The sequence below is a fragment of the Centropristis striata genome, chromosome 21 (assembly GCF_030273125.1).
Source record: "Centropristis striata isolate RG_2023a ecotype Rhode Island chromosome 21, C.striata_1.0, whole genome shotgun sequence".
NCBI lineage: Eukaryota > Metazoa > Chordata > Actinopteri > Perciformes > Serranidae > Centropristis > Centropristis striata.
The window spans coordinates 2,500,087-2,527,888 of record NC_081537.1 but is presented as its reverse complement, the minus strand read 5'-3'; the positions used below and the strand labels follow the sequence as shown (position 1 = coordinate 2,527,888).

Below are 27,802 nucleotides of genomic sequence, written 5' to 3'. Positions count from 1 at the left end.
AATAGATGAGCAATAAAGTATATTTTAATATCAATAAGCAAACAAAATAAGATTAATAAAGGCATGGCAAAGACATATTGTTTGTAATGCTATTATTAACACTTATATAAGCTTATAAACACACAATAATGTTAATAAGCATCTTGTAAGGACTTACAAGGGCCTTATTACTTGTTCATTAATGGTTATTACAAGGACCTTAATATAAAGCGTTACCGGTTTGTTTAACATAATTCAGTAGATTTCACTTTAGTAACATTAAACCTCTTCTTCATTAACCCTTTGATGCACAACATGGGTCTAAAATGACCCTCATTCATTCCCCATGTTATTTAATGTTTGCTGTGTGTTTCTGTGCTCTACCTTTTGATATCAACTAATTTTATGATTGAATATTCCAAGTATTCTTTAAAAATCTTGTTTATTTTTATCACAACAGATCATTATGAAGAAAAAAAGTTTTTGTATTATGACATAGCTAACTACTTGGCTAAGTAGCTTGTTAAGCTAACTAGTTAGCCAAGAACTTAGCTGAGTAGTTAGCTTAGCAAGCTACTTAGCTAAATACTTAGCCAAGAAGTTAGCTGAGTAGTTAGCGTAGCAGGCTACTTAGCTAAATACTTAGCCAAGAAGTTAGCTGAGTAGTTAGCTTAGCAGGCTACTTAGCTAAATACTAAGTATGTTCTATTTGTTTGCCGCTGAACAGCTAAATGATGCTTCATCGTGTTTAGTTAGAACTCTGGGCTCTACTATCTGACCTGAGTCCATAGATCTCAGAGGCCTGCTGGGCTCATATTCTATTAACATGTCATTCATGTAATCTGGATCTAAACCATTCAGTGATTATAGACCAGTAGCAGAACTTTAAAATCTACTCTACAGCTAACCTGGAGCCAGTGTAAAGACTTAAGAACTGGAGCAATGTGCTCTGATCTCTTTGTAATGGTCAAAACTCGAGCTACGGCTTTTTAATTCTCTTTTGGAGGACTCCAGTCAGAAGACCATTACAGTAGTTGTCTAATGGAGATGAAAGCATGTATGAACTTCTCCTGGTCTGTTTGGGACATGAAACCCCTCACTTCACTTCTTTAGTTGATGGAAGGCTGTTTTGGTGATTGATTTGATTTGAATGTTAAAGGTAAGATCCGAGTCTATCAGCACACCAAGGTTTCTGACTTGGTCTGTGGTTTTTAGAGACAGTGTCTTAAGGTACTTACTCACAGCAATCCTCTTCTCTTGTTTACCAAAATGTTGGTAGCAGCAATATAAACATACACTGTCAACTTCTGATCAAAGTATGTTCATGCAGCTTTGCTAATTTGATCAAAATCACATTCATTTTGACTTTAATGTAAACATGACTGATGTCCTCATGTCCGTCTGTCCTCTGCAGGCGAAGAAAGGTCCGTACGCCTTCCTGTGGGACATGGCGGTGCTGGAGTACGCCGCTCTGACCGACGACGACTGCACCATCACCGTGTCGGGGAACAGCATGAGCAGCAAAGGCTACGGCATCGCCATGCAGCACGGCAGCCCCTACAGGGACCTCTTCTCCCAGAAGTAAGTCACTACACATAAACCACACAGAAACCACATGTAAACTATACTTAAACTACACGTAAACTACATGTAAACTACACATGAACTACATGTAAACTACACGTAAACTACACATAAACTACACGTAACTACACATAGAGTACATGTAAACTACATGTAAACTACATGTGAAGTACACGTAAACTACGTGTAAACTACATGTAAAGTACACGTAAACTACACAAAAACTACACATTAACTACCCCTAAAGTACATGTAAACTACACGTAAGGATGAGGCTGGAACAGAACAAAAGTGCTGATTGGCCGAAGAGGCGGCATGGCAACCGGGTAGCAACAAATGTTACCAAAAAAAACGGAGGTGCTGATTGGCCGAAGAGGCGCTATGGCAACCGGGTGGCAACAAATGTTACCAAAAAAAACGGAGGTGCTGATTGGCCGAAGAGGCGCTATGACAACCGGGTGGCAACAAATGTTACCAAAAAAAAAACGGAGATGCTGATTGGCCGAACAGGCGCTATGGCAACCGGGTGGCAACAAATGTTACCAAAAAAAACAGAGGTGCTGATTGGCCGAAGAGGCGCTCTGTGTATCAATAAAATTGAAACTGAATTTTGTGAACTGAATTTGAATTGTGAGAACTGAATGTTCAGTTCCAAACTAATAAATTCAATTTCAAATTACAATTCAGATTCAGTTTTTCAATGCAATGATTCAAATTGAACAATACAGATTCAAATTATGTGATTCAAATTCAGTTTTTTAATGCAATTATTCAAGTTAAGCAATTCAAATTCAAAAATATGAATAATTCAAATTCAGTTTCTGGTGTCACATATTTCAGCCCATACAAAAACATCATCTTCTCTTCTTCTGTGTATTTTGTATAACTACTATTCTGCTCTTGGTCATAAACATTATAGGCCTGAAAGTTCGAGCTATTTCTTGTTAGCATGGTAGTTTTATCTGTAACAGGCAGTCAGATGTGTGTGGCTTCCTGTCTTCAGGACTTTAAAAGCTTTTGTTCGATGTTTTTTTTCTATTGTGCAGTGAAACAAAGCCTGCTGTGGAGTTAATGATGAAGGTTTGGAGGCTTTTTGTCAGGAGTTTGATCCTCTTTGTTGACGTTAAGTCTTTATTATGAGCCTTTAAATCCTGCGATGTCAGTGAAGAGTCTTCCAGGAGAAACTGTCTGAGGCAATTACATCTGACTGCCTTTTTTTTAGATTTATGTTAACGAGGAACTGTTTGACTGGAGGATGAAAAGTGTCACAGCGACTTATTCCAAACTTGACGGAGGCGTGAGGTGCGGTTGTTAGAAAGTTGTTGGGTGTTTAGTGCGAGGTGAGGAACGCGTCCTGCAGCCGTTAAATCAATAACAGTGATCCGCGCTAAAGTCAATTAAGCTCACATGAAACGAGCTCATATTAAGCAGCGCTGTTGTGGAGCAAAAGGGATTATTCACAATGTGATGTGTAAACAGGGGGACGTGCTCTAATTACTAATTTGATTCTTTTTTTTCTTGGGGAGGCTGATTACTTAGCAACGGCTTGAATTTTATTTTAGGGAAATCAAATTATCTCCTGGAGTCTAAGTCGAGGATGAAATCAGCGAGTGAAACCTCGTCTCGCTCTCCTCGAAACACAAATTGATCCCAGAGAAAGTCTTTAAAGACACGTAGATCATTTTAGTAAATCTCCAAGTTATTACATCATGAATTAATGGTGTGAGAAGTCAAATAAGCTCCCCCGAAATCACAAGAAGACTTTCTCATCCATCTCGTATCGATCGGCTCCCAGAAAGCAACCCTGCTGATTGTTATAATATTAAAGTTGAAGTCTTGAAAACAAACTTAATTATGTTACAACTCAGGGGGTTAGCCCTTAAATATGCTGATTAACCTTACAGTTACTTCTCTCCTTCCTTGGTATAAATCATCTGCACTGTAAAAAAAAATGTCTGTAGATTTCACAGTGAAAAGCTGCCAAATCTTGACAGTAAAAGAATTATAGTTGTAATTGTGTAGTGTAATTATAGTTCTATCACATCTGGAATGTATTTGCCCCTACATAAAAAAAGGGCACCACCAAACAAAAAGCACTCACTTTGTTTAGATATTTAGACTTTTTTTAAAGGATTAGAAACATTTTTCAATCAACCCAAATCAGGGAATAGTACAAAACGTTTGAAAAACTGTAGAAAACACACAGTTTTACTGTAAAAATATAACATTTTCATGTGAAATTAATCTTAATATCTTAATAGAATTAATATCTTGAGGTCTGAGGTGTTTCCTTCACTACAAACATTTTACATTATATACAGTAAAGCCACACACACACACACAAACTTTAAAAGCAGCCCTTAGCCATAACACATAAAAACGCCTGACCACAATTTGTTTTTGTCTTATTGACAAAACATAAAGTCAGCAGCACTCACAGTTAAACCTGCTGAACTGAAGAGACTTTTATTTGATTAGATTTTTATGTCTTGTGTATTTTATTGTGAGGTTGTAGTTTTAATATTTATCAGTGTCTCGTGGCCCTTCCAGCCTTCATTCACTTCTGCTGTAACTGTGTGGAGGCACAAATCTCAGACAAAAATAAAACCAAAACTACCAGCCTGCAGAGATTCTACTGGAGAAAATAAAGATGTTGTAATTAAAGGGAACTCACCATTTAATGATAAGGATTACTTTCATGTCAGCACTTTTTTGTAGTGAATGGTAAATAGTGAAATGTGAAACATTTGCTTTAAAACCTGCATGCAAGAACAAAAATAACTGTCTTTTTGAAAAGTCAGTGTTCCTTTAAAAGCATAATATGTAATTTTCTGCTGCCCACTTTATTCTAATAACATATATTTTAAGGCAGAAACCTGCAGCTTTTCTCATGAAATAAAATGTGTTATTTCAGCCTATTGTATTTGAAGATTCCTGGGGTTTCTACACAGTCTTGGAATTGCACGAGTCTGTTATGAAAGCTTGACTTCACTGTATAAAATGAGCTGCTGTGACCTCTATACTGCAAAAAAGGTGTTTAGTCTAAAAACCAGATAAAAACAGTAAATCTGAGGGAAATGATCTTGCTGCATGGACAGATAATTTACCTTGACAAGATTTATGAAATTAAGATTTTTAAATATAGAAATAAGAAATTAACAAGATAACTGCCCAGAGCAGAGTGACCTGACAATTATTTGTAAAATAATTTGATTAAAAAAACTTTACATTTTGAAATGTTAGATAATGTATCTTGTTTCAAGAATTAATTTCTTATTTTCCACACAATACACAAATTGACCAAAAAAGACAAAATGGTCAAAAAAGACACAAAATTACCAACAATATATGTTAAAATGACCACTAAAAAGACAGAAATTGACAAAAAAGGGACAAAAATTGACCAAAGAAGACACAAAATGACAAAAAAGACATATAATGACCATAAAAAGACACAAAATGACCAAAAAAGATGTGAAATTACCAGAAAAGACACAACTGACCAAAAACAGATGTAAAAATGACCAAAAAAGACACAAACTGACCCAAAATAGATTTAAATATGACCACTAAAAAGACAAAATTTTATTAACTCTTAAAAAAAGATAAATTAAATCTGCAAGGAGTGATGAACTGGCCCGAGCAGAGTGACCTGATGATTATTCGTAAAACAATTTGATTAAAAATAGAAGATTTAGAAATGTTAGATAATGTATCTTGTTTTAAGAGTTTATTTCTTATCTTAAGTGTTTAACATGCTTATTTCGAGATTTAATAATCTTAATTTAAGAAATCTGTCCATGCAGCAAGATCATTTCCCTCAGATTTACTGTTTTATCTGGTTTTTAGACTAAACACCTTTTTTGCAGTGTAGAAGATAAGTATAGTGTAACTCAGTATTACACTCAGATATTCAGTAGGACAGCAAAACTACTTTATCCACCTTCATATGAAAGAATTTCATTTGGGTTGAACTTCCATCCGAGTTTCAATGAAACATCCTTTTTGTAATTTTTTTCCTCCTGTGTGTGGGCTGACTCAGCAGGAGTGCATGCACCTGTCCTCGCAGGTGTAAATGTCTCTTAATTTGGTGTGTGGAATGAAAAGCAGCGGGGGTTCAGAGTCCCGAGGAGCTCTGAAAACCTCTGAACTGACGATGTGAAGTCTGTGTGAAGGGCAGCTCTGATACAGCAGCTCACAGCGGGAGACGTTTGATGTTTGCTGCACATGGTCACAAAGTCCTCAACACATAAACCGCCATGTAACTTCCTGTGTAATTTCTGTGAGGAAGGGGGAAAAATAAACAAATTGTGAGGTTTGAGCCCGACAGCAGCAGCATTAATGGAGATGTTAACACAAAGTATAATCAGCTGCACCAGTGTGCTGCTGATGTTATAACTCCAGCAGCAACTCATGACCAAAAATAGACACAAACTTACTTAAAAAGACACAAAATGACCAAAAAAAGACACAAAATTACTTAAAAAGACACAAAATGACCAAAAAAAGACACAAAATTACTTTAAAAAGACACAAAATGACCAAAAAAAGACACAAAATGACCCAAAAGGGTTCTTATATGTTTTATAAGGCGTCATATTTTGACAGTCTTCTTGTAAATTCTGTGGTGGATGCTAACACATCCATGTTTGGTCACAAAGTCCTCAACACATAAACCGCCATGTAACTTCCATGGTAATTTCTGTGAGGAAGAGGGGAAAAGAAACAAATTGTGAGGTTTGAGCCCGGCAGCAGCAGCATTAATGGAGATGTTAACACAAAGTATAATCAGCTGCACCAGTGTGCTGCCGATGTTATAACTCCAGCAGCAACTCAATGAGTTATTTTTCCACTATCCAATGACAGAAAAAAAACTAAATTACTTAAAAAAGACACAAAATATCCAAAAAAAGACGCAAAGTTACTGAAAAAAGACACAAAATGACCCAAAAAAAGACACAAAATGACTGAAAAAACACTAGATTACTTAAAAAAGACACAAAATGACCAAAAAAAGACACTAAATGACAAAAACACACAAAATGACTGAAAAAACACTAATTTACTTTAAAAAAAAGACACAAAATGACTGAAGAATGACACAAAATGACCAAAATAAATACACAAAATGACTGAAAAAACACTAAATTACTTTAAAAAGACACAAAATGACCAAAAAACCCCACTAAATTACTTTAAAAAAGACACAAAATTACCATGTTTGGTCATGGATGTGTCATTTCTGTGAGGAAGGGGAAAAAACAAATTGTCAGGTTTGAGCCCGACAGCAGCAGCATTAATGGAGATGTTAACACGAAGTATAATCAGCTGCACTAGTGTGCTGCCGATGTTATAACTCCAGCAGCAACTCCAGCAAAAAAGTTTTTTTTTTTCACTCAATGCACCAACAATGAACCAACATATGTTTCATTTAAACATTTTAAATGAACTGTAGTGTCAACACACTTTTTGTGTGTGGAAGTTCCCTTTAATTGTTTCGTATTTTTTAGTAATTTTGTTTCTTTTTTGGTCATTTTGTGTCTTTTTTTTGGTCATTTTGTGTCTTTTAAAAGTAATTTAGTGTTTTTTCAGTCATTTTGTGTCTTTTTTAGTAATTTTGTGTCTTTTTTTCGCCATTTTGATACTGCCTCCAGCGGCCCCCAGGCAATTTGAGTTTGAGATCCCTGGTCTAGGGTGTCAAGCCTTTAGAACCAGTGTTTCCCACAGGATTTTATGAGACTTTGATGGGGAGACCATAAGTTAGTAGAGGGGTCTGTGGCCATGCTCCCCTGGAGAACATTTTTGCCCTAAAAGCCTGAATTTGGTGCCTCTCACACATTCTAATGCCACTATTCCATCTAAATCATTGCATATTTGTAATGAATTATTGTAAAGGAGAATAAGGGTTCTTATATTTTCTAACACGTTCTTACCGTAACGCCTTACTTGGTCTTTTATCAATTTACACTGAAAGTCGGAACTTGTAGCTCGGAACAACGTTAAATTCTGACATTAGTGTAGACCTTGAATGCACCATTAGCAGCCGGACTCTCTATGTGCTGCAGTGTAAATAGTCTAACTAACGGAACATAAATCCTCTGTTTTACCGGTGATGTTTGTCGCTGAAAGTGTGGGGGATGGATCAGGATCACTATGAATCTGGGGGGACATATCCCCCCGTCCCAAAAATGTCATTTTCACCTCCTCCAGTCGAGCGTTTATCTGACTCTCCTTCTAATCCCATCCATCCTCAGCCTCCCCCTCTCTCTCTTCAGCTGCATGTGATCTTTTCTCATCCTCTCATGTTCAGATATTCTAATTCTCAGAGCTGCTCTTTAAAGCTTTGTAATGGTCTGCTTTGTAAGTGACAGGTGCCCATGATTATTTTTGTTATATTTGTCTTATTTCTGCTCATGCAGCAATAAGAGGAAAAAATCTAGTGTTGGGACAACAAAGCTTCATGAAGCATTTTCTTTATTTACGGAGCCCAAGAGATGGCGCTCTTTGTTCAACAAAGGGTTGAAAACACACTCAATCACCATTGATGAAGCCTTTTTTTAAAAGCCAAGACCTCCATCTAGTGGGGTCAAAAAATAAAGGAAATGCTTCAAGAGGCTTCGTTGTCCCAACACTATTAATAGATGTTGATTCTATCTATCCATCCATCTATCCATCCATCTATCATCCATCTATCCATCTATCCATTCATCTATCATCCATCTGTCATCCATCTATCCATCCATCCATCTATCCATTCATCTATCCATCCATCCATCATCTATTCATCCATCCATCCATCCATCCATCTATTCATTCATCTATCCATCCATCCATCTATCCATTCATCTATCCATCCATCCATCATCTATCCATCCATCCATCCATCTATCCGTCCGTCCATCCATCCATCCATCCAACCATCCATCCATCTATCTATCTATCCTTCTATTCCTCCATCATCTATCCATCCATCCATCCATCCATCTATCCATCAAGACCGCCATCTCGTGGGGTCAACAAATAAAGGAAATGCTTCACGAGGCTTTATTGTCCCAACACTAGTGCAGAGTGTTTATAGCAGGAGATTAAATCCATGTTTGCTTCTCTTTGTTTTGCTGTTTGTCAAGTTTAAGATGGAGTTTCAAACTCTCTTGTTTCTGGTTTAATCTGATCTGAAAAGACTTTGTACGATGAGTTTTCTTTGACTTTCTCTGCGCTGGTTGATTGCAGCAGTGGTTGGGTTCATTGTTCGCGTGTGGGGACCGCTTCTCCATCTCGGCCTCCCTCTGCACCACGCACTTCCTCTTTAATTAAGCAGTCCTGTGTTTATTTAGGGATTAATTTGTGTCGCTGAATGGAGACAAAACTGCTAGTTATTAATGGAGTTTTTTTGCACTGGGCCAGCAGATGTCCAATGGCCCGAGGCATCCTTGCAGCACGGCGCTCGGGGACGACCAGGAATAATGTGTCAGGGTGTTAAAATTGAGGGCAGAGCTATTGTTCAGAGTGAAAACCATTATCTCCACATTTCCAGCCATCATTTTAATACCTAGTCCCATAACTGCTGTATTACCTCCAGCCTGGCTTTCCAATTGATAATCTTGCCATTAATAACCTTGCAGACTTTGTTGCTTCTGCTGCTCATTTGTGCCATAAAACTATTTTGTCCTAGGGGGGTTTCTGGGGTTTCTTGGTGGCGGTGGCGGTGGCGGTGAGGGTTGGTAGATGGAAACTGCAGTGTGCTGACCTTTTAACATGTTCACGCTGAGTTGAGCAGATAAAATGTAGCAAATTGGGCTCTGATTTTTACTGCAGCTATAGGCAGATTGTACTTCACTGGTCGTGGCGGAGTTTGCTTAATTAACTCCATTACTCAACACAATGAGAGCAGCAGGCCCGTTGGACCAAGCTTAATGTGTGTCACTAACTAATACATCTGTGTGGATGAAGTGTGTGGATGTTTCAGGTCAGAGCTGCTGCCTGTGTCAGGCTGACTGATAGCTTTTAATATGTTTTCTGCTGCGGCCAGGAAACTTTCACCAACAGTCTGAAAAACTCAACACATGGGTAATTTTCATGTCTGCTGAAGAACCGTTACATCTACAACTTATTGTAGGTTATTGACTCATTGGTTTTTTGGTTGAAAAAATGCTAGCTGTTCATCTTTCAGACATATCATTGGTCAGATGTATAGAACTGGGGGGGACGAAGCTGTCAGCAAATTATTTCAACTCAATAAGTTATACTCCACAACTGTAGTGTCAACAACCAAAATATTACGTAAATAAAAAAGAAGTTTCTACATGAAATTCCCAGAATAGCCAAAAAATGTACTGACTTGAAGCTGACTCAATGAAGGACCCAAAAACATCTCGCAATTTCTTGTCTGTCAGGAACAAAGTATGGGGGTCTTGGGCCATGCTCCCCCAGAGAACATTTTTGCCCGAAAAGCTTAAAATTTGGTGCCTCTCGCACATTCTAATAATACTATTCCATCTTAATCATTGCATATTTTTTTATGAATTACTGTAAAGGAGAATAAGCGTTCTTCTATGTTTTATTTAAGGCATCATAAATTATGTGGTGGACTCTGCTAACACATCCATGTGCTCTTATTCTGAAAGCTACATGTGTTTGCTTTGTGAAGGAAATTTGGTGTTTCCTGCATGGTTATACATAAGGTAGGCGGAGACCTACTTGATATTCAAGACACAAGGCATTGTGGGAACTGACTCTGTGAACTTAGCAATGATAACACCATGAGAGAGGGGAACATGTAGACCAGTGGGCTCTGTCCTGATGTGGTGCATAGGGGAGGAAGATAGGGCCGCATTGAGTCTTGCTGAAGAATCAAAGTTGGGAAATACAACAGATATAAGTCGATCGGTGTATGGCACTTTGTTGTACTGTAAAAGAGCCATTCCGGATTGTGCGGTGTATGGAATACGAATGTGCTAATAAAACTTGTGGAACAGAGTATTGAGTGCTTTGTGTTTGGCCAGCTCACCCATTAACTTAGTGCAGTTGTCAAAATTGCCATGACAGCTTTTATTTTGAAGGCGGGTCTGACACGTTCTTACCGTAACGCCTTATGGTGGGTTATTTTTACACTCCAAGTCAGATCTTTAAAGTTGAAACTTGGAGCTTGAAACGATGTTGAAAATTCTGACATTCGTGTAGACCTTGAACGCACCATTTTGTGTCATTACATGCCTCTGTAAGATATTTAAAATAAAATAAATAAATAATAAGAATAATATTCTATAACATTTTTAACCTTTTGGTTCTCGTACGGAAAAGAAGCAAAAGCGTCCAAGTGACAGCAGTTATTAAAGGAAACTGGTCATTTTTACTCACTTCTTCTTCTTCTTCTTCTTCTTCTTCTTCTTCTTCTTCTTCTCCTTCTTCTCCAGGATCTTGGAGCTCCAGGAGAAAGGCGACCTGGACATCATGAAGCAGAAGTGGTGGCCCCGCACCGGCCGCTGCGACCTCAACAGCCACAGCAGCGCCCACCCGGACGGCCGCTCCCTCAAGCTGCACAGCTTCGCCGGCGTCTTCTGCATCCTGGCCGCCGGCCTGCTGCTGGCCTGCCTGGTGGCCGGGCTGGAGGCTTGGTGGAACAGCAACCGCTGCCGCCAGGAGCAGCCCAAAGAGGTGACCGAGCACAGGGCCCGGCGGACGGGCCAGCGGGGGGAGGACACTGCCACACTCTACTTTAAGGATCCATCTGCAGACGCGAGCCCCGACTTAGTGGAGCTCCAGTACACCCAGCTGTAGGAGAGGCAGGCTTAGAGTTAGAGCTAGAGTCGGAGAGACAGAGAGTAGGACGCTCTGTGCCACTGATTGAAATCAAATTTGGTCTCTTATTATTATTATTATTATTACACCTCCTCCATTTTTTTTCTTTTATCATCGCCCCCCCAACCACCTCGTCCTGAACTTACACACACCAGAGTTCATCTCTTTTTCTATGGCATCTCCTCCAAAACCACATGAAGCACACAGCACGCTGACCATTACCTTTACTAATCTTTTTTTTTTTGTTTGATGCATATATATATATACACACACTGCAAAAAAAGGAGCGTCTAAAAACCAGATAAAACACTAAATCTGAGGGAAATGATCTTGCTGCATGGGCAGATAATTTACCTTGATTTCAAGATTTCTTAAATTAAGATTATTAAATCTAGAAATAAGCATGTTGAACACTTAAAATAAATTATCTAACACTTCCAAATGTAAGTCTTGGTAAGAAACAAATAATCATCAGGTCACTCTGCTCGGGCCAGTTCATCGCTGCTGGCAGCTTTAATTTATCGTGTTTTAGGAGTTAACTTCACCATTATGTCTTTTTAGTGGTCATTTTTACTTCTATTTTTGGTCAGTTTGTGTCTTTTTTAATCATTTTTACATCTATTTTTGGTCATTTTGTGCCTTTTTCTTTGGTCATTTCACATCTTTTTGGTCATTTCGGTCTTTTTAATGGTCATTATATATCTTTTTTGGTCATTTTGTGTCTTTTTTGGTTATTTTGTGTCTTTTTTGGTCAACTTTGTCTCTTTTTTGTCAATTTGTGTCTTTTTAGTGGTTATTTTTACAACTATTTTTGGTAATTTTGTGTCTTTTTTTTATCATTTTGTGTCTTTTTTGGTCAATTTGTGTATTGTGTGTAAAATAAGAAATTAACTCTTAAAACAAGATAAATTATCTAACACTTCTAAATCTAAAGGTTGTTTTTGTCTTGGTAAGAAACAAATTATTTGGGCCAGTTCATCGCTGCTTACAGCTTTAATTTATCTTGTTTTAAGAGTTAATTTTAGTCAATTAACATGCTTATTTCTAGATTTAATAATCTTAATTTAAGAAATCTTGTCAAAGTAAATTATCCATGCAGCAAGATCATTTCCCTCAGATTTAGTATTTTTATCTGGTTTTTAAACACCTCTTTTGTTGCAGTGCACTTGAGGCCTTAGTGTCGGATTTGCCCAGCAAGTCAGGAATCGGGTTGTTAGCAAGTCCTGCATGTTTTCCCAGCAAGTTTCCCTCCTGCTACAACAGCCGAGTTCACCCACAGACTTTAATGATTAATTCCCACAGTGCCGGCTTCCTAACCATTCAAGTGCTCGCTATTGAATTATTGTTATAAACTCATTTCCTACAGTGAGGCTTTGGTAGTTTCCTGCACCCAAGGGTTCTGAGAGGGGATTATAATTAGCAGGAGAGAGATCGTTCAGGCGGAGAGCGATAACGGTGTCAAACAGACACATTTTCTCAACACTTTTTGGACATTTTCCCATTTCAGTGTGAAGTCCTGACACGATAAAAAGAAATAAAAAATCATCATGACCGAGGGAGCCCTGGCTTTAACACCAACAGTGACCACACTCGGCTCTAATCATTAGCTATTGTTGCTGGTAGATACTTGAGCCTTTACTAAGTGCCTACTGAATAAAAACCATACAGAGGTTAATTACCACGTCGCTGTCTTTTAAATGAAATAAAGCCACTAGAACAGCTGCCACACCTTTAACACAGTCTGAAGAGGAAATTAATTAAACATTGATGCACTCTTATTAATAATATTGACGCATATGGAAGCAATCTGATAATTCGTATGTGTTTAGATCAGATGAATATCAATTAATTGTCTTTAAAACAGCATAATATTCAGATTTAACACTGAGAAAACATTTTATACACAAACAGTTTACACATCTAAGTTATTAAATTCAGTAGCAGAGTGCTCTTCGCCCTCATTAAACAACATACGCTGTAAAAAATGTCTGTAGATTTTATGGTGGAAAACTGCTAAACCATGACAGTAAAAGACGTAAAATGATAAATTAGTTAATTCAGTTTCAGTAACAATGAAACACTGTAAATGTAAATATCAGACAAAACAGTGGGGTTTTTTTAATACATTAGTCCACTGTAAAAAACACTGGCACCATGTTTGTAGCAAAAATATACTGTAATATTTATACAAGCCGTCGTTTTTTTTTTTGTAAAAATCATTTTTCTCACTGTTAAATGTACTAAACACCATATCTCTAACAAAAATATACTGTAATATTTATCGGTAAAATCTTTAATTTATATAGCATTTATAAAATATTTCCTTGTTAATTATATGGCAGAACAGTGGAGACAAAGGTTGGGGTTTTTTACAGTAAAATTTGGAATAAAATGGCAATCTTAAACGTGAAATCAACAGTGCTAATATATTTTTACTGTAATATTAGAAAAAGTTGCACCGTATTTATTATGGTAAACAACAGTTGTTGTTTTTTTACAGTGTACAAAACTTTTGAGAAGCTATAGAAAACACACAGTTTTACTGTAAAAATACAACATTTTCATGTGAAAATAATGGAGAAATACCATATTGCCGCAAGGACACTGTAATTTAGACTGAAAAGTCCCTTTATTTTTTATTTTTTGCTGATATTTACATTAAAATTTACAGTAGAAAAGACACTCACTGTATTTTTTTACGGTGAAGTTCTGGCAACCACAGCTGACATTTTTTACCGTATAAACAACAAAAACAACAAGTTTTTTTTTTACAGTGTACAAAATTTTGGAAAAACTCTAGAAAACACACAGTTTTACTGTAAAAATATAACATTCTCATGTGAAATTTATGGAGAAATACCATATTGTCACAAGGACACAATAACACTAAAAAATAAAGGGACTTTTCAGTCTAAATTACAGTTGTTGCTGATATTTACATTCAAATTTACAGTAGAAAACACACTCACTGTAATTTTTACGGTAAAGTTCTGGCAACCACAGCTGCCGTTTTTTTACCGTAAAAAAAACCTTTAGGAAACACACAGTTTTACTGTAAAAATACAACAATTTCATGTGAAAAGGACACATTTACCCTAAAAATAAAAGGGACTTTTCAGTCTAAATTAATGCATTAATGTTTTTGCTGATATTTACATTCAAATTTACAGTAGAAAACACACTCAATGTAATTTTTACGGTGAAGTTCTGGCGACCACCGCTGCTGCTATTTTAAATTAAACAGTTTTTTTTTGTTTGTTTTTTACAGTGTACAATGAGATTTAAAACCTTATAACAGGTTTATATTCTGGCACTGGCACGCGGGCTCAACATTAAGGCGACACTTGAACATAAAGTAGCGCAGACACGCATTTCTACCTCCAACAAACATTCACCTGCTGTGCCGAAGCCTCAGACTCTCACCAGGAGGCAGGAGTGTGACAGGGAACTAAGTGGATCCATAAACTAAAGTGTGAGCAGACAGAGTGTGTACATGGGGGTGTGTTGCCCTTGTTGAGCAATAAGATTTGTCTGCAACATCCCAGTCAACCCATAACCTCCTGGTACTGTCACTGTGTCACGTCTTATTGCAAATTATATGTCAATGTGGACGCCCGTGTTATCTATCTATCTCCTCTCCTTCTCTCCATCTATCCCCTTTTTTAATTTTTTTCATTTACACTTGACTGTCTATGATCTCGTGCAGGTTACTAAGGATTACAGACTGGCAAGGGTTTCTGGTCCATTGACATATAATGACATTACAACTGCTTCATCGGAGGGGAGGAGGGACATTTGGACAGACAGAGAGAGAGGCTGGGATGAAGCAGAAGCTATTGATACAGGTCAGAATAGACCTCCTATACAACTATCAACAATAAAAACAACAACAAAAACTATCTGTCACATTGCCACGGTCCTTTTGTTTTGTTGACGGTTGATATAGTTCTGGAAATCAAACTCTGATTTGTTCTTTTAGTGAAAATATGGTAAAAGGTTAACATGCAGGACTTTAAATTTGAGGCACTTTAAAAACAAAACAAAAATTACTTCCGACTAATGTTTATGGTGTAAACTAAATAATGATGATGAAATATCTGATCATCGTTTAGTTTTGTCCCTTAAAACATTTTTTTTGTTTTTTTAGAGCTCAACATATGGGCTGAAATATGTGCCACCAGAAACTGAATTTGAATTATTTATATTTGAATTTGAATTGCATAACTTGAATAATTGCATTAAAAAATTGAATTTGAATCACATAATTTGAAATTGTTTTGTTCAATTTGAATCATTGCATTGAAAAACTGAATCTGAATTGAAATTTGAAATTTAATTTATTAGTTTGGAACTGAACATTCAGTTCTCACAATTCAAATTCAGTTCGCAAAATTTTATTTCAATTTTCTGCGACAAACATCTGGGTAGATGAGGCAGAGCAATCGAGCACAGATACACAGAGTGCCTCTTCAGCCAATCAGCACCTCCATTTTCTTTTGTAACACTTGTTGCCACCCGGTTGCCATAGCGCCTCTTCGGCCAATCAGCACCTCTGTTTTTTTTTGTAACACTTGTTGCCACCCGGTTGCCATAGCGCCTCTTCGGCCAATCAGCACCTCCGTTTTCTTTGTAACAGTTGTTGCCACCCGGTTGCCATAGCAGCTCTTCGGCCAATCAGCACCCCAGTTTTCTTTTGTAACACTTGTTGCCACCCGGTTGCCATAGCGCCTCTTTGGCCAATCAGCACCTCTGTTTTTTTTTTGTAACTCTTGTTGCCACCCGGTTGCCATAGCGCCTCTTCGGCCAATCAGCACCTCCTTTTTTTTTTTTGTAACCCTTCTTGCCACCCGGTTGCCATAGCACCTCTTCAGCCAATCAGCACATCTGTTTTCTGCGCTTGACTCTGCCTCAACTACCCGGATGTTGGTTGCAGAAAATTGAAATTAAATTTTGCGAACTGAATTTGAATTGTGAGAAATTAATGTTCAGTTCCAAACTAATAAATTCAATTTCAAATTTTAATTCAGATTCAGTTTTTCAATGCAATGATTCAAACTGAACAATACAAATTGAAATTATGTGATTCAAATTCAGTTTTTTCATGCAATTATTCAAGTTAAACAATTCAAATTCAAATATAAATAATTCCAATTCAGTTTCTGGTGGCACATATTTCAGCCCATATCAACAGGCGATGTTAAACTTCACAAAGAAGTTTTCCTTAAAAACCAAAGCTTAAATTAGACATTTTTGTGGTTAAACTTTCTGGCAGCTCATTAAAACTCCCACCGATCCGGTCCAAACTATTTTGGTTCAGTTTCTGGAAACAGAGAGCTTGGTCTTCATTGGAATTGTAATTTGAATTTTTTTCTCCTTGCAAACAACGTTTTAATAATCTCAGTGTTTAATTGGCTGTTCCACCTTTAGCACCACCAGTCACTGGAAACCCTCCGGGATCTTTTAGTGCCTTTCTGTAGTGTTGGGACTATGAAGCTTCATGAAGCATTTCTTTTATTTTTGACCCCACTAGATGGCGGTCTTGGCTTTTAAAAAAAAAGGCTACAGCAATGGTGTTTGAGTGTGTTTTTGTTGAAAATTGCAAATGCTACACAAGGCTACGTTGTCCCAACACTACCTTTCTGTTTCTGTTTTTTTGTTTGTTTTTTAGTTGTTCATCTTTAACTGTTTGAACACATTCCATAAGGGCTGACCTCTGACCTCACTTTCATATGTTCTCGATGTGTTGAGCTGAAAAAATAACGGTTACACTGTGATGGAAATGGCGAGGAACCATGCAAACAAGCTCAGTGCCTTTTCACGCATTAACTCTGCATTCATTATTTTATTATAGCCCTTTATGAACTAAAATGAATCACTGAGATACACACTGGTGTTCGTTAAAACTGAACAAGCAGACATTCTATCAATCAAATCAATATTCTTCTACCTAAATGTTACAATCATCTAGCTGCCTACCAATTCTGCCTTCATATACAAATATCACTTTATAGCGATTAATTTGCTAACACCTGATAAGAACCTCAATAAAAGAAACAGATCATTTGTGGTTTTTGCTGAAAACTGTCTAGATATCTCAACAACTGTCCTTAAAAATACATTTATAAACGCCATCATCTGGTCATGATTTTAGTTTCTCCAATACCCGCCAAACTAACGTCATTACCATCAGCATCAGCTGGATTTTATGCTTGCTGCTAGGTTGCTAATAGTAGCATGGTGATGGTAGCATTTTCTTTAAAGTTCTGCTGTGCCTCAGTACAGACTGACAAGCTGTTTTTTTTTTTCAAATTGTTGCAGTTTTGAACAAGAAAGGTTAAATGAACTATTCAACATTTATTAGTTGCTTATTAGCATGCAAATAAGTAACATATTGGCTCTTAATGAGTCATTATTCAGTAGTTATTAATGCCTTATTCTGCATGGCCTTATTATACAACCAGTAAGACATTAACTAAGAGTTTTCCCTCAATAACCTCAGAATTATCGATTATTAGTAGTAAGTAAGGAAGTTGTTCTATAGAGTAATTATTGACATTACAATCCACCAATCCTGATCCAAAAGGAGCCACCAGACAGATAGAGCTGAGTGTCATCTGCATAGCAGTGATAGGAAAAGCCATGTGAGCGGATAAAGTGACCCAGAGAGGTGGTGTAGACAGCGAATAGCAGGGGCCCCAGCACTGAGCCCTGGGGAACCCCTGGAGAACCAACAATCCTCATCCAATCATCCAAAAGGAGCAACCAGTCACTTCAAAGGTCTGGAGAAGGTAGCTATTTGCCATTTCGATAGTTTCGTTCACCGATATGTAGAGATTATAAAGTCCATACAAAGTAGAGCATATTAAGATCATAACTCATATACAACAACTTCCTTTCTTACTACTAATAATCAATAATTCTGAGGTTATTGAGGGAAAACTCTTAGTTAATGTCTTACTGGTTGTATAATTAGGCCATGCAGAATAAGGCATTAATAACTACTGAAAAATGACTCATTAAGAGCCAATATGTTACTTATTTGCATGATAATAAGCAACTAATTACTGTTGAATATGTATTCCTTAATATAAAGTGTTACCAAGAGTTCTAATATCAGGTTCCTCTGTTGTCTTTTTCACAGAGTTTAACCAGATAATTGGCTTCAATCAATAAAGACTGACCAACGGCACCAGACTTTAGGGACGAAAACATTTGAGAATGAGAGATGTTGATATCAAAGGCAGCCACTTATAAAAAGAGAGCGATCAAGGGTTTAAATGTTTCCACTTGAATCCGAAATGAACCAAAAAAAAAAACAAGCAAGTGTTCTTATCACACTTGAGCACAGCCCACTCAACAGTTGCAGTATTTGCAGAGTTGCAGGAGGCAGAGTGATTTAAATCCCCCCCACTGGCAGCTCTCATTAAATCAGCTGTTTGTTTTCCAAATTAATGGAGGCTTTCAGACGCCGGTTATTATTTCTCTCTTTTACCTCCACACTTAACACCACCAGTCTGTCTTTAACGACTGGCTGAGGGTTTAATCCGAGGCGTTCATTTGTTTAGGCTAGCAGCCAGTTTGACGTCGCTGAAAAACAGATTTTAATGAGATGCCAGTCCTGAAACAATAACCTGAGCCGAGATGTTTTAATTGGCTGTGAGAGGAACTCTTAGAGGCTGGAGAGATCATTCAGACCTGCTCAGGGTCTCGTAGATAAACACACTCTTGGACTCTGAGGTTACCTCAAGTGTGCTTTCTGTGCCGCCCATTATACGCCGTTTCACAGGAAACGCCACTCTACCTCAACACAAACACTTAATGTCAATGTTTTGTTTACAATTGCTGTCTCTCGTCTGCCTTTCAGTGACACGCCGTCACTCGCTTTATTTCTGTTAACCTCTCTTAATCAGTTAATCAGGTCTTATTTAAACTTGAAGTTTAACATTTCACATGGTGGGGTTTTTAAAGTTTGATACCAATAGCTTCTTTGGAATCAGAGCTTTTCAATGTGGCTGACCATTTTCCCAGACCAAAAGGTAGAATAGACTGACTACAAATTAAAAAAGAAAAAAGAAAAAGAACAACAGTTAGCTAAATTAAAGTTTTAATCCTTAAGGTTTCAGTCCTGGTTGATTTTGGTGCCTCGTGGATACGGCACTGCATGGCCTAAAACAGTGATTTAAGTTGGTAAAACTTGGAAATATAAATGATTGACATTTAGGGCAATAATGTAAGTTAGCACAACAAAGGAAGCCAGTTGTCTGCTCAAAAACAAGTTTGTGAGTTGTTACTTATATCTTTAAGTTGGGGTTCACAACAAGGGACAATAGTTCTGCTAACTCTTATTTCTTTGTTGTGAAACGCGGGAAAACGGTGAAATTCGGTCATTAGCAAAAGCTAGTGGCTAACTGATGCTAGCGGCTAATTGATGCTAGCGGTGCTGCTTGTTACAGCTACAGGAGTAGCCATTAGCATATCAATGCTAACTCAAAATTGTGGTCACAACATTAGCTGACATTTCATAGCGGCGTTGGTTACGTGGTTTAATAATACTGTATAATACAGGTCCCAGAGTTTTGTTGGAAAGGACACATGTAGCGACCACCGGGAAAACCAGCCTTAAACAGCCACTTTATCAACCTTCTTAATGATCTGATGACAAAAAAATGACTAAAAGGTTTTTTATTTTGTAGTAATCAGCTAGCCTGGCTAACACCAGACTATATGACAAATGAGATCTAGTCTGGAGACCTCCTATTCATTTTTCCGTAGAGGAGGCGTGGTTTGCAATTGTCCAGAGCCGTTTATTGGGCGCTACAATCGTATCAATGGCGAGACAACCACAACGACGAGGTCTGGCTAAGCCCCATTAGCTTAGCCGCTAACGGGACTAGTTGGTAGATTAGGCTTTTGCCAAATCCTGTTTCTCAGCAAGGCTAAAACATCCTTTTTGGTGGTGATAAAGGAGTGTAAAGCCAAACGTTGTTCTTCTTTTAAAATAAACTTTGTCTCTAAACTATCTAGAACTCTGTCTACAGCTAGATCCAAAGAGAGCTTGGCATCTGCAGCAGCCATGTTGGATCCGTAAGCAAACTACAAGCTTCCGTCTGTCCAATAGTACGCGTCATCGTCTCGCCGTCCCTCCCCGTTCTGTGATTGGATACCAAAAGCAGCTAAGAATCGCCCATGGACACCATGCTGCCTTGCAGTTAGAAACCAAAATGAGTGCAGGCTAACAGAATATATGACTGACTACAAATTAAAAAAGAAAAAGTACAATGGTTAGCTAAATTGAAGTTGTTAATTTTTTTTAATCCTTAAGGTTTCCATCCTGGTTGATTTTGGTGACACGTGAAAACTGGTTAGGTGGTTTAATAATACTGTATAATACAGGCCAGGACACATGTAGCGACCACTGGGAGCAGCAAAACAGCCTTAAATAGCCACTTTGTCAACTGTCTTAACCCTTTATCAGACAAAAAAACATATTTGGTAACTTTGGTCTTGAGACATCTATAACAGGTCTCCTCATAGAACCACATGGATTTCTCCATCACAGATAGTGACACTGTGGCATCTGACCAATCAGTAAATAACACAAGATTCAAGCTTTCCTTTATTGTCATTGTATTAAAAAAAGTATACAACTAAATGTACGTGTTCTTCTCATATATAAGGTGCTTTAAAAAAGACATTCAGACATTACGCATATGTAATAAGTAGTCTAAAAAGATAATAAGTAGTTTAAAGGTAAAAGATAAAGTGGTGATGGATGCAGATGATGTGTTATTGTCTATTTAGGGTTGCTGTGGGAAAGAGACTATAATAAATATAATTATAATAATGGCTCAATTGACCTCGATTTGCAATATAAAAATGAAACATTTTGCAAAAAGTCTTGTACGATCCTCCAATAACACTTCAGGGTTGACATTTTCAATTTCCAGGAGTGCCCTACAAAGGGTTAATGATCTGATGACAAACAAAATGACAAAAAGGTTGTTTTATTTTGTAGTAATCAGCAGCAGTCAGGGCTAACCTCTGAATACACACTTCCTGCCCCGTCTTTAAGCTCCAATCCACAAAAGATATTGTGCTAATGATATTCATATTCATCTGTAAAATCCTGGTGCTGAAAAACGCTGCAACGTGAATAACTGAATATCTTTCTGTGTATTAATATACAGTTTAAATGTGTCATGTGCATTGTTCTGAATATCACTTGTGTCACTGTGATGAGTTACTGTGACTAATATCATTGTACCTCAGACTTGAAGTGAATCCAATGCTGGAGCCAAGCCAGGCTGCGTTCAGGTTTATTGTCAAGTGGCTGTTTTTCACACACACATAGACACACGGAGAGAATTCTGATGGAGACCCGGAGCGTCACTTGATATGCGAGTCGTGTCTCCTGTCTTTGTTTTTACACGTTGTCCTCTACCTTCCCATGACCTGGCATGCCGCGGTTCAACAGGGTAACACTCAAGTGTCTATTAATGCCTAACAAGTATGCATGGCTGCAGTTGGCAGGAGATGCACTGTCAGCCAATGTTTTGATTAAATTGTTCAGATAGCAAACCAATTCTCTGATCCTGCTGCACAGAGTGTACCGGCTCCAAGGGCAGAAAATACACTGCGGGGGGAAGGAAAACATAACTTAACATATTTTCAGTTTTCTGGTCGAGTAGATAACTTTAGAGAGCAAAAAATATGTGCCAAAATGTAACTACTGATTTTACTTTTGGACCGAGTACTTGAACCCTTGAACCCAACCCAGCAGAGCAGGAACTTTTAAATCAAGAATCAATCCTTTGAGTTCCCTAAATCCAATCTAAAATTGCAAGATATCTAGCGTACACGCAGACAAAAACTCTTTACAACAGCTTTACAACAAACCTCCGTCGGTCCGTTTGGCTCCAGGATTGTTTTTCTCCAGACATCAAACCTTTAATATTCACTGGCCAAGTTTGATTTCAAGGTGCACATACAGATTGGTTTGTGTGGCCTCAGTTCCCACTGGGCTCTTCATGTCAAAACGACCCAAAAAAAAAAAAAAAAGAGTCTGATTGGAGTCCATCAATTCAAAAACAAAGGCCACGTCCTCAAAAACAATGACAGATTGAGAATTACATGGAGCACCAGCAGACCTGAAACAGTCTGAGAAACCGGCCCATCGCCAATCTCAGCCTCTGTGTCCCTCCTCCCTCCTCTCCTCCTCCCTCTCCCCCTGTCTCTCCTCTGCCCCCTCCTCCTCATCTTATAGGACAAGGAGGTGAACCTGGAACAGGTGCATCGTCGTATGAACAGTCTTTTGGACGAGGACTTGGCCCACAAGCAGATCCCCGGCCCCTCTATCGAGATCTCTGCGCTGGACATCGGCAGCATGCAGCCCAGCCAGATGCCGGGGCAGGAGTCCGTGCGGGACTACCCGGCCTCGGGCCTCGCTGTGACCACCTTCCTCCCCGGGGAGAGGGGGCCACCTCCTCCTCTTCCCCACCCTCACCATGGGGGGACCCTAGGCAGGACGCTACCTCTGTCCCAGGGCCCTGGCAGCAACACGTTGCCCCTACACCACCCGCTCAGCAGCACCAGCCTCAGCGGCACCATGCAGTGCAAACACAGGGCCCCCAACGGGGGGCTCTTCCGGCAGAGCCCTGGCAAGACACCCATGCCAATGTCCTACCAGGCAGTCTCCGCAGGACCCATACCCGAAGCCATTGAGGCCACCCACAGTACATCCATATAGTGATCCGAGGAGGGGCGGGGTGGGGGTGGCTTGGGTTGGGTTGGGGGTCAAACTACTGCAGTCATCTCTGGACTTTGGTCCGGTTTTGGGTGCAAAGGGGGGATGTTGAGGAAAATTATTATAGAAGGAAAAAACATAAATGTACAAATTTAAAAGATTTTGTATCTCACTACCTGTTCAGAAAATCCGACGTTACCTACGACAACAGCGAAAAAAAAGAAAAAAAGAAAAATCGTGCGGGTTGGCAGGTGTAATTTTTCTCTTGTACATATCTGTATATACCAAGAGAACGAAGTGAGGTTAAAGTGTATTTTGAATATTCTCAATTTTTGAAGTTGAGTTATAAAAAACAAACAAAAATGAGATTAAAAAAAAACACATATATATATATATATAAATATATATATATAAACATTGATGAAAAAGTTATGACTGTTTGAATGGCTTTGTAAATTTTGTTCAATATGAAACAATGACGCGAAATTCATTGTGATTGTTTTCTAAGTGCCGAAATTAAACGATGTCTCTCCACAACTCATCAATGTAAACGACTACCCATGATGCACCGCTGTAGGGACATTTTAGTGTTGGACACCTACTGTTATGCACCTCTGTACCAACCCTATATATATATCTTCAGCATCGGACGAAAATGATCACAATCTCTTTTTTCTTTTTTTCATTTGTATTAAATATATAATATACATTGTTTTTTCAAATCAAAAGTCTACATTCATTTTCTTACGTTGACTGTAAATGGTGTATCGTTCAACAATTGGGGGGAAAAACAAAGTTGAGTGGAGCTGAGTGGTTTGTTTTTAGAGTAGCTTTTATTCGGCATCAGTATTATCCGGAGCCCTGTACTACGAGTTCAACATACCCAGGATATCTTCTCGTTGTCTCGCTTCACTAACAACTCCAGTCATGGATCAATAGTATCACCAAGGTGGTTATCAACTTTCTGAGTTAACCCTTTCCTCTTCAGGCTCTGTGTTCACATAAAGCGTCATTTGACTGAACTATCGGAAAACGAACGCTTTCCTATGGTCGGAAATATGTGCCACCAGAAACTGAATTTGAATTATTTATATTTGAATTTGAATTGCTTAACTTGAATAATTGCATTACAAACTGAATTTGAATCACATAATTTGAATTTGTATTGTTCAGTTTGAATCATTGCATTGAAAAACTGAATCTGAATTATAATTCAAAATTGAATTTATTAGTTTAGAACTGAACATTCAGTTCTCACAATTCAAATTCAGTTCACAAAATACAATTTCGACTTTCTGCGACGAACATCCGGGTGGTTGAGGCAGAGCAATCGAGCTCGGATACACAGAGCGCCTCTTCGGCCAATCAGCACCTCCGTTTTCTTTTGTAACATTTGTTGCCACCCGGTTGCCATAGCGCCTCTTTGGCCAATCAGCACTTCCGTTTTCTTTTGTAACATGTGTTGCCACCCTGTTGCCATAGCGCCTCTTCGGCCAATCAGCACCTCCGTTTTCTTTTGTAACATTTGTTGCCACCTGGTTGCCATAGCGCCTCTTTGGCCAATCAGCACCTCCGTTTTCTTTTGTAACATTTGTTGCCACCTGGTTGCCATAGTGCCTGTTCGGCCAATCAGCACCTCCATTTTTTTTTTTTGGTAACATTGGTTGCCACCCGGTTGCCATATCGCCTCTTCAGCCAATCAGCACCTTCGTTTTCTTTTGTAACATTTATTGCCACCTTGTTGCCATAGCGCCTCTTCGGCCAATCAGCACATAGTTTTCTGTGCTCAATTGCTCTGCCTCAAGTATTCCAACTGAATGGACAACAGTGTATTTATTTAACCACCCCATGACTACTGTTGGTTTCTAACCTGGCAAATTTTTTGATGGTAACGCTGGTTAATAATAAAGTGAAGTATTAATGAGCATACTACCTTATTTAATAGCAGAGTCATGTTAGAGACTGTGTGGGTTAATATCCAGAGAACACTTCAAACGTATTCAGTAGTTCAGTGAGAGCGGATTTCAAGCGGAAACTCAGACTACCATGGTGATCGAGCCAGGTTTAAAGAGAGCCACCTTTGTGATACTGAAATCCAGGGTTAAAGTTACCTCCCTCACCTTCAAATCTCCATAGTACAGGGCTCAGGTGAGGAGGTTCAGGTGGGAATAGCAGGAGGAAGGAGGAAGGAGAGGCTGTTGGGCTGCGATCACACTCTGTTTGTTTGTTTGTCGGGGAAAGGGTGACTTTCTTACTTTTGCTTTTGGATTCTCTACTAAACGCAAAATTGGCCTCTTCTGGAAACATGAGATGCTTTTTGAAACTTTTTGAAAGTGTTATTTTTTTCTATCTTTGTACATTAAGAATTGGCTTCTCTTTATTGGTGTTTTTAATTCAAACTACCGTACCTTCCCTCCCAAAGTGTGAAGGAATACTATACCTTTAAAAATTACCATTTGTATAACCCACCATGTTTTACCTTGAACTTGTTAATAAAACTTTGTTTTTACTCGCATGCCTCGACAGTGAACAGAATCAAAACAATTTTCATTGCCAAGTAGGTTTTCACATGCAAGGAATTTGCTTTGGTGTATTGGTGCAAAAGAACAAACAAAGTAGTTAAGTTAAGGCAAGAAGAGACAGAAAACTCAAGGCAAAACTAAATTAATTCAAGTAAATGGAGGCCAGCAACAGCAAAACATCTGTTTAAAACTCTCCCACGACTTTTATGGTATCTTCCAAGTCTCATTTATCCAGTTGTAGGCACAATAATACTGGTCAAAATAATTGCTGTTCACAATATTATCCCAATAATTATCAAAATATGCTTAAAATGGAACTTCATGACATCAAATGAGGATAAGGAATTTCTGTAAAATAAGATACATTTGGCAGTCCGTGGCCTAGAGGTTAGGAATCACGCTTGTCGCCGGTTTGAATCCCAGAACTGACAAGTCAAGGGCTGAAGTGTCCTTTTTGCAAGACAAACAACGCCCCCACACACCCGCTAAGCATGGTGTTTTCACTGGTGTGTCAAAGAATGGGTTAAATGAAGAGGTTGAATTTCCCCATTGTGGGACTGCTAAGGGAATCCTAATTGTACTTGACTTTAAAAGTTACTTATGGGCTGTGGGAAACAGAAGAATTTGCTTTGGTGTGAAGGATTGAAGGAATAGTATTGAAAAACAGTAGTCAAAAAACATTGTGCTAACATTATAAGACGTGTGAGCCTGTTTGCGAGCTTGTCATCTATTTCAAGTCACTTGTGATGATTATACGGAGAGAGAGGAGCCATCCACTGTGGGTTTTTTTGGTCCATAAAGGTTTTGTCTAGCGGATGATCCGGGTATTTCAAGATGGCCTCGAACATCTTGACAGCACCTCCTCCAGTTTGTCCAACCTGGCTCCAACCAGCCTCTGGTGTCCATTTCCTGACTGTGGCTTTAGTTGTAGGCTTCCTCCACACACAGGGTTTGTAACAAGTCTCCAGAAGAATTAAGTTGTGATCTGACCTACTAAGTGGTGGTAAGGCAGTTGCTCGTAAGATTTTTTGACATTTGCATACAACATTTGCATATTTGCATATATTTATGTGTGTGTGTTATGTGTTAGGGAAGCACAGAGTATAAAACTGAACAAATGGGGTGTGAAACAAATGTTTTGATACAGTTTTCATGTTTTTAAATGTGGGCTCCATTTACTGTAATTAATGGACAATTTACTACATTTTTGGATTCCCCGTTCACTGGAAGGCATGCAAGAACAACAAACTTTTCTTCTTGAATTCACGTGGTGAATAATTGATATACAAATGGTCATTTTGAAAGGTGAAGAATTTATTTTACTGCTCCAAAATTTTAATGGAAGGATGGAAACACTGGAAAAAAGTACATTGTACTGGTAAATGTCCATGACAGAGAGTTTAGGAAACACGGTTCACAACAACTGGTAACATTAACTCCAGTTCCCTGAGCACATCCACTCTCAGACAAACTGCTTATTTTATTTTTTCCAGCAGAATGAGAAAAGCTGAAAAAGAGCATCAGTTCACATTTTATATTGTTTTCCTTCAGTTTTCATATTGAGATGAGGTGACTGAGTCAAGTAGTGAAGGGACTTCCCGTGCTTTATTTACTAGTTGGTGCACTTTGTTCAACAAAGTTCAACTGAAAACATACTCAGTCACCATTGCTAAAGCCTTTTTTTATTTGCCAAGACCGGCATCTAGTGGGGTAAAAAAAAAAATAAAGCAAATGGTTCACGAAGCTTCAATGTCTTTCCACCAGAGTCAAGACTGTTGCCTGAGCAGAGTACTGGATGCAATAAAGCATCGAAATATGGGCCCATTCCATCCCAAATTCAGATAGAAAGTCTGAAAGCAAAAGAAACACATGCAATGTGATTTTTGCAAACCAAATTCAGAGGTAATTTGAAATGCAATTCCAATTAGATTTCTACAGACGTAGCCCTGACGCTATGGCTGCTCAAATTAGATTTCAAAGTGTTTGAGTGGGACAACTGGGATTTGACAGCACAATTGTTTAGAGGGGGAGTGATGGACCTCCATTTCTCATGTCAACATGTTTGAAAGCCACGCCATAAATTTCTTTGCGTTGTTTCTGACGCAACTCCACTACTGGGGCTGGGCGATATGGACCAAAAGTCATATCCCGTTATATTTACGCTGAATATGGATAT

General features: G+C 38.4%; 1 protein-coding gene across 2 annotated transcripts in view; it reads left to right on the top strand.

The window, feature by feature from the left end:
• LOC131959051 (glutamate receptor ionotropic, delta-1-like) overlaps nucleotides 1–27,521 on the top strand; it is a 784,279-nt gene extending 756,758 nt beyond the window's left edge. The window contains exons 15-18 of one of the 2 annotated variants that reach the window (XM_059324147.1): nucleotides 1,394–1,560; nucleotides 10,977–11,217; nucleotides 15,068–15,206; nucleotides 22,625–27,521. In XM_059324147.1, the coding sequence (XP_059180130.1) occupies nucleotides 1,394–1,560; nucleotides 10,977–11,217; nucleotides 15,068–15,206; nucleotides 22,625–23,082 (1,005 nt within the window). In that variant the 3' untranslated portion in view covers nucleotides 23,083–27,521. The remainder of the gene's footprint in view (nucleotides 1–1,393; nucleotides 1,561–10,976; nucleotides 11,218–15,067; nucleotides 15,207–22,624) is intronic. The other variant, XM_059324148.1, reaches the window with a different exon arrangement.
• The last annotated feature ends 281 nt before the right edge of the window (nucleotides 27,522–27,802 follow it).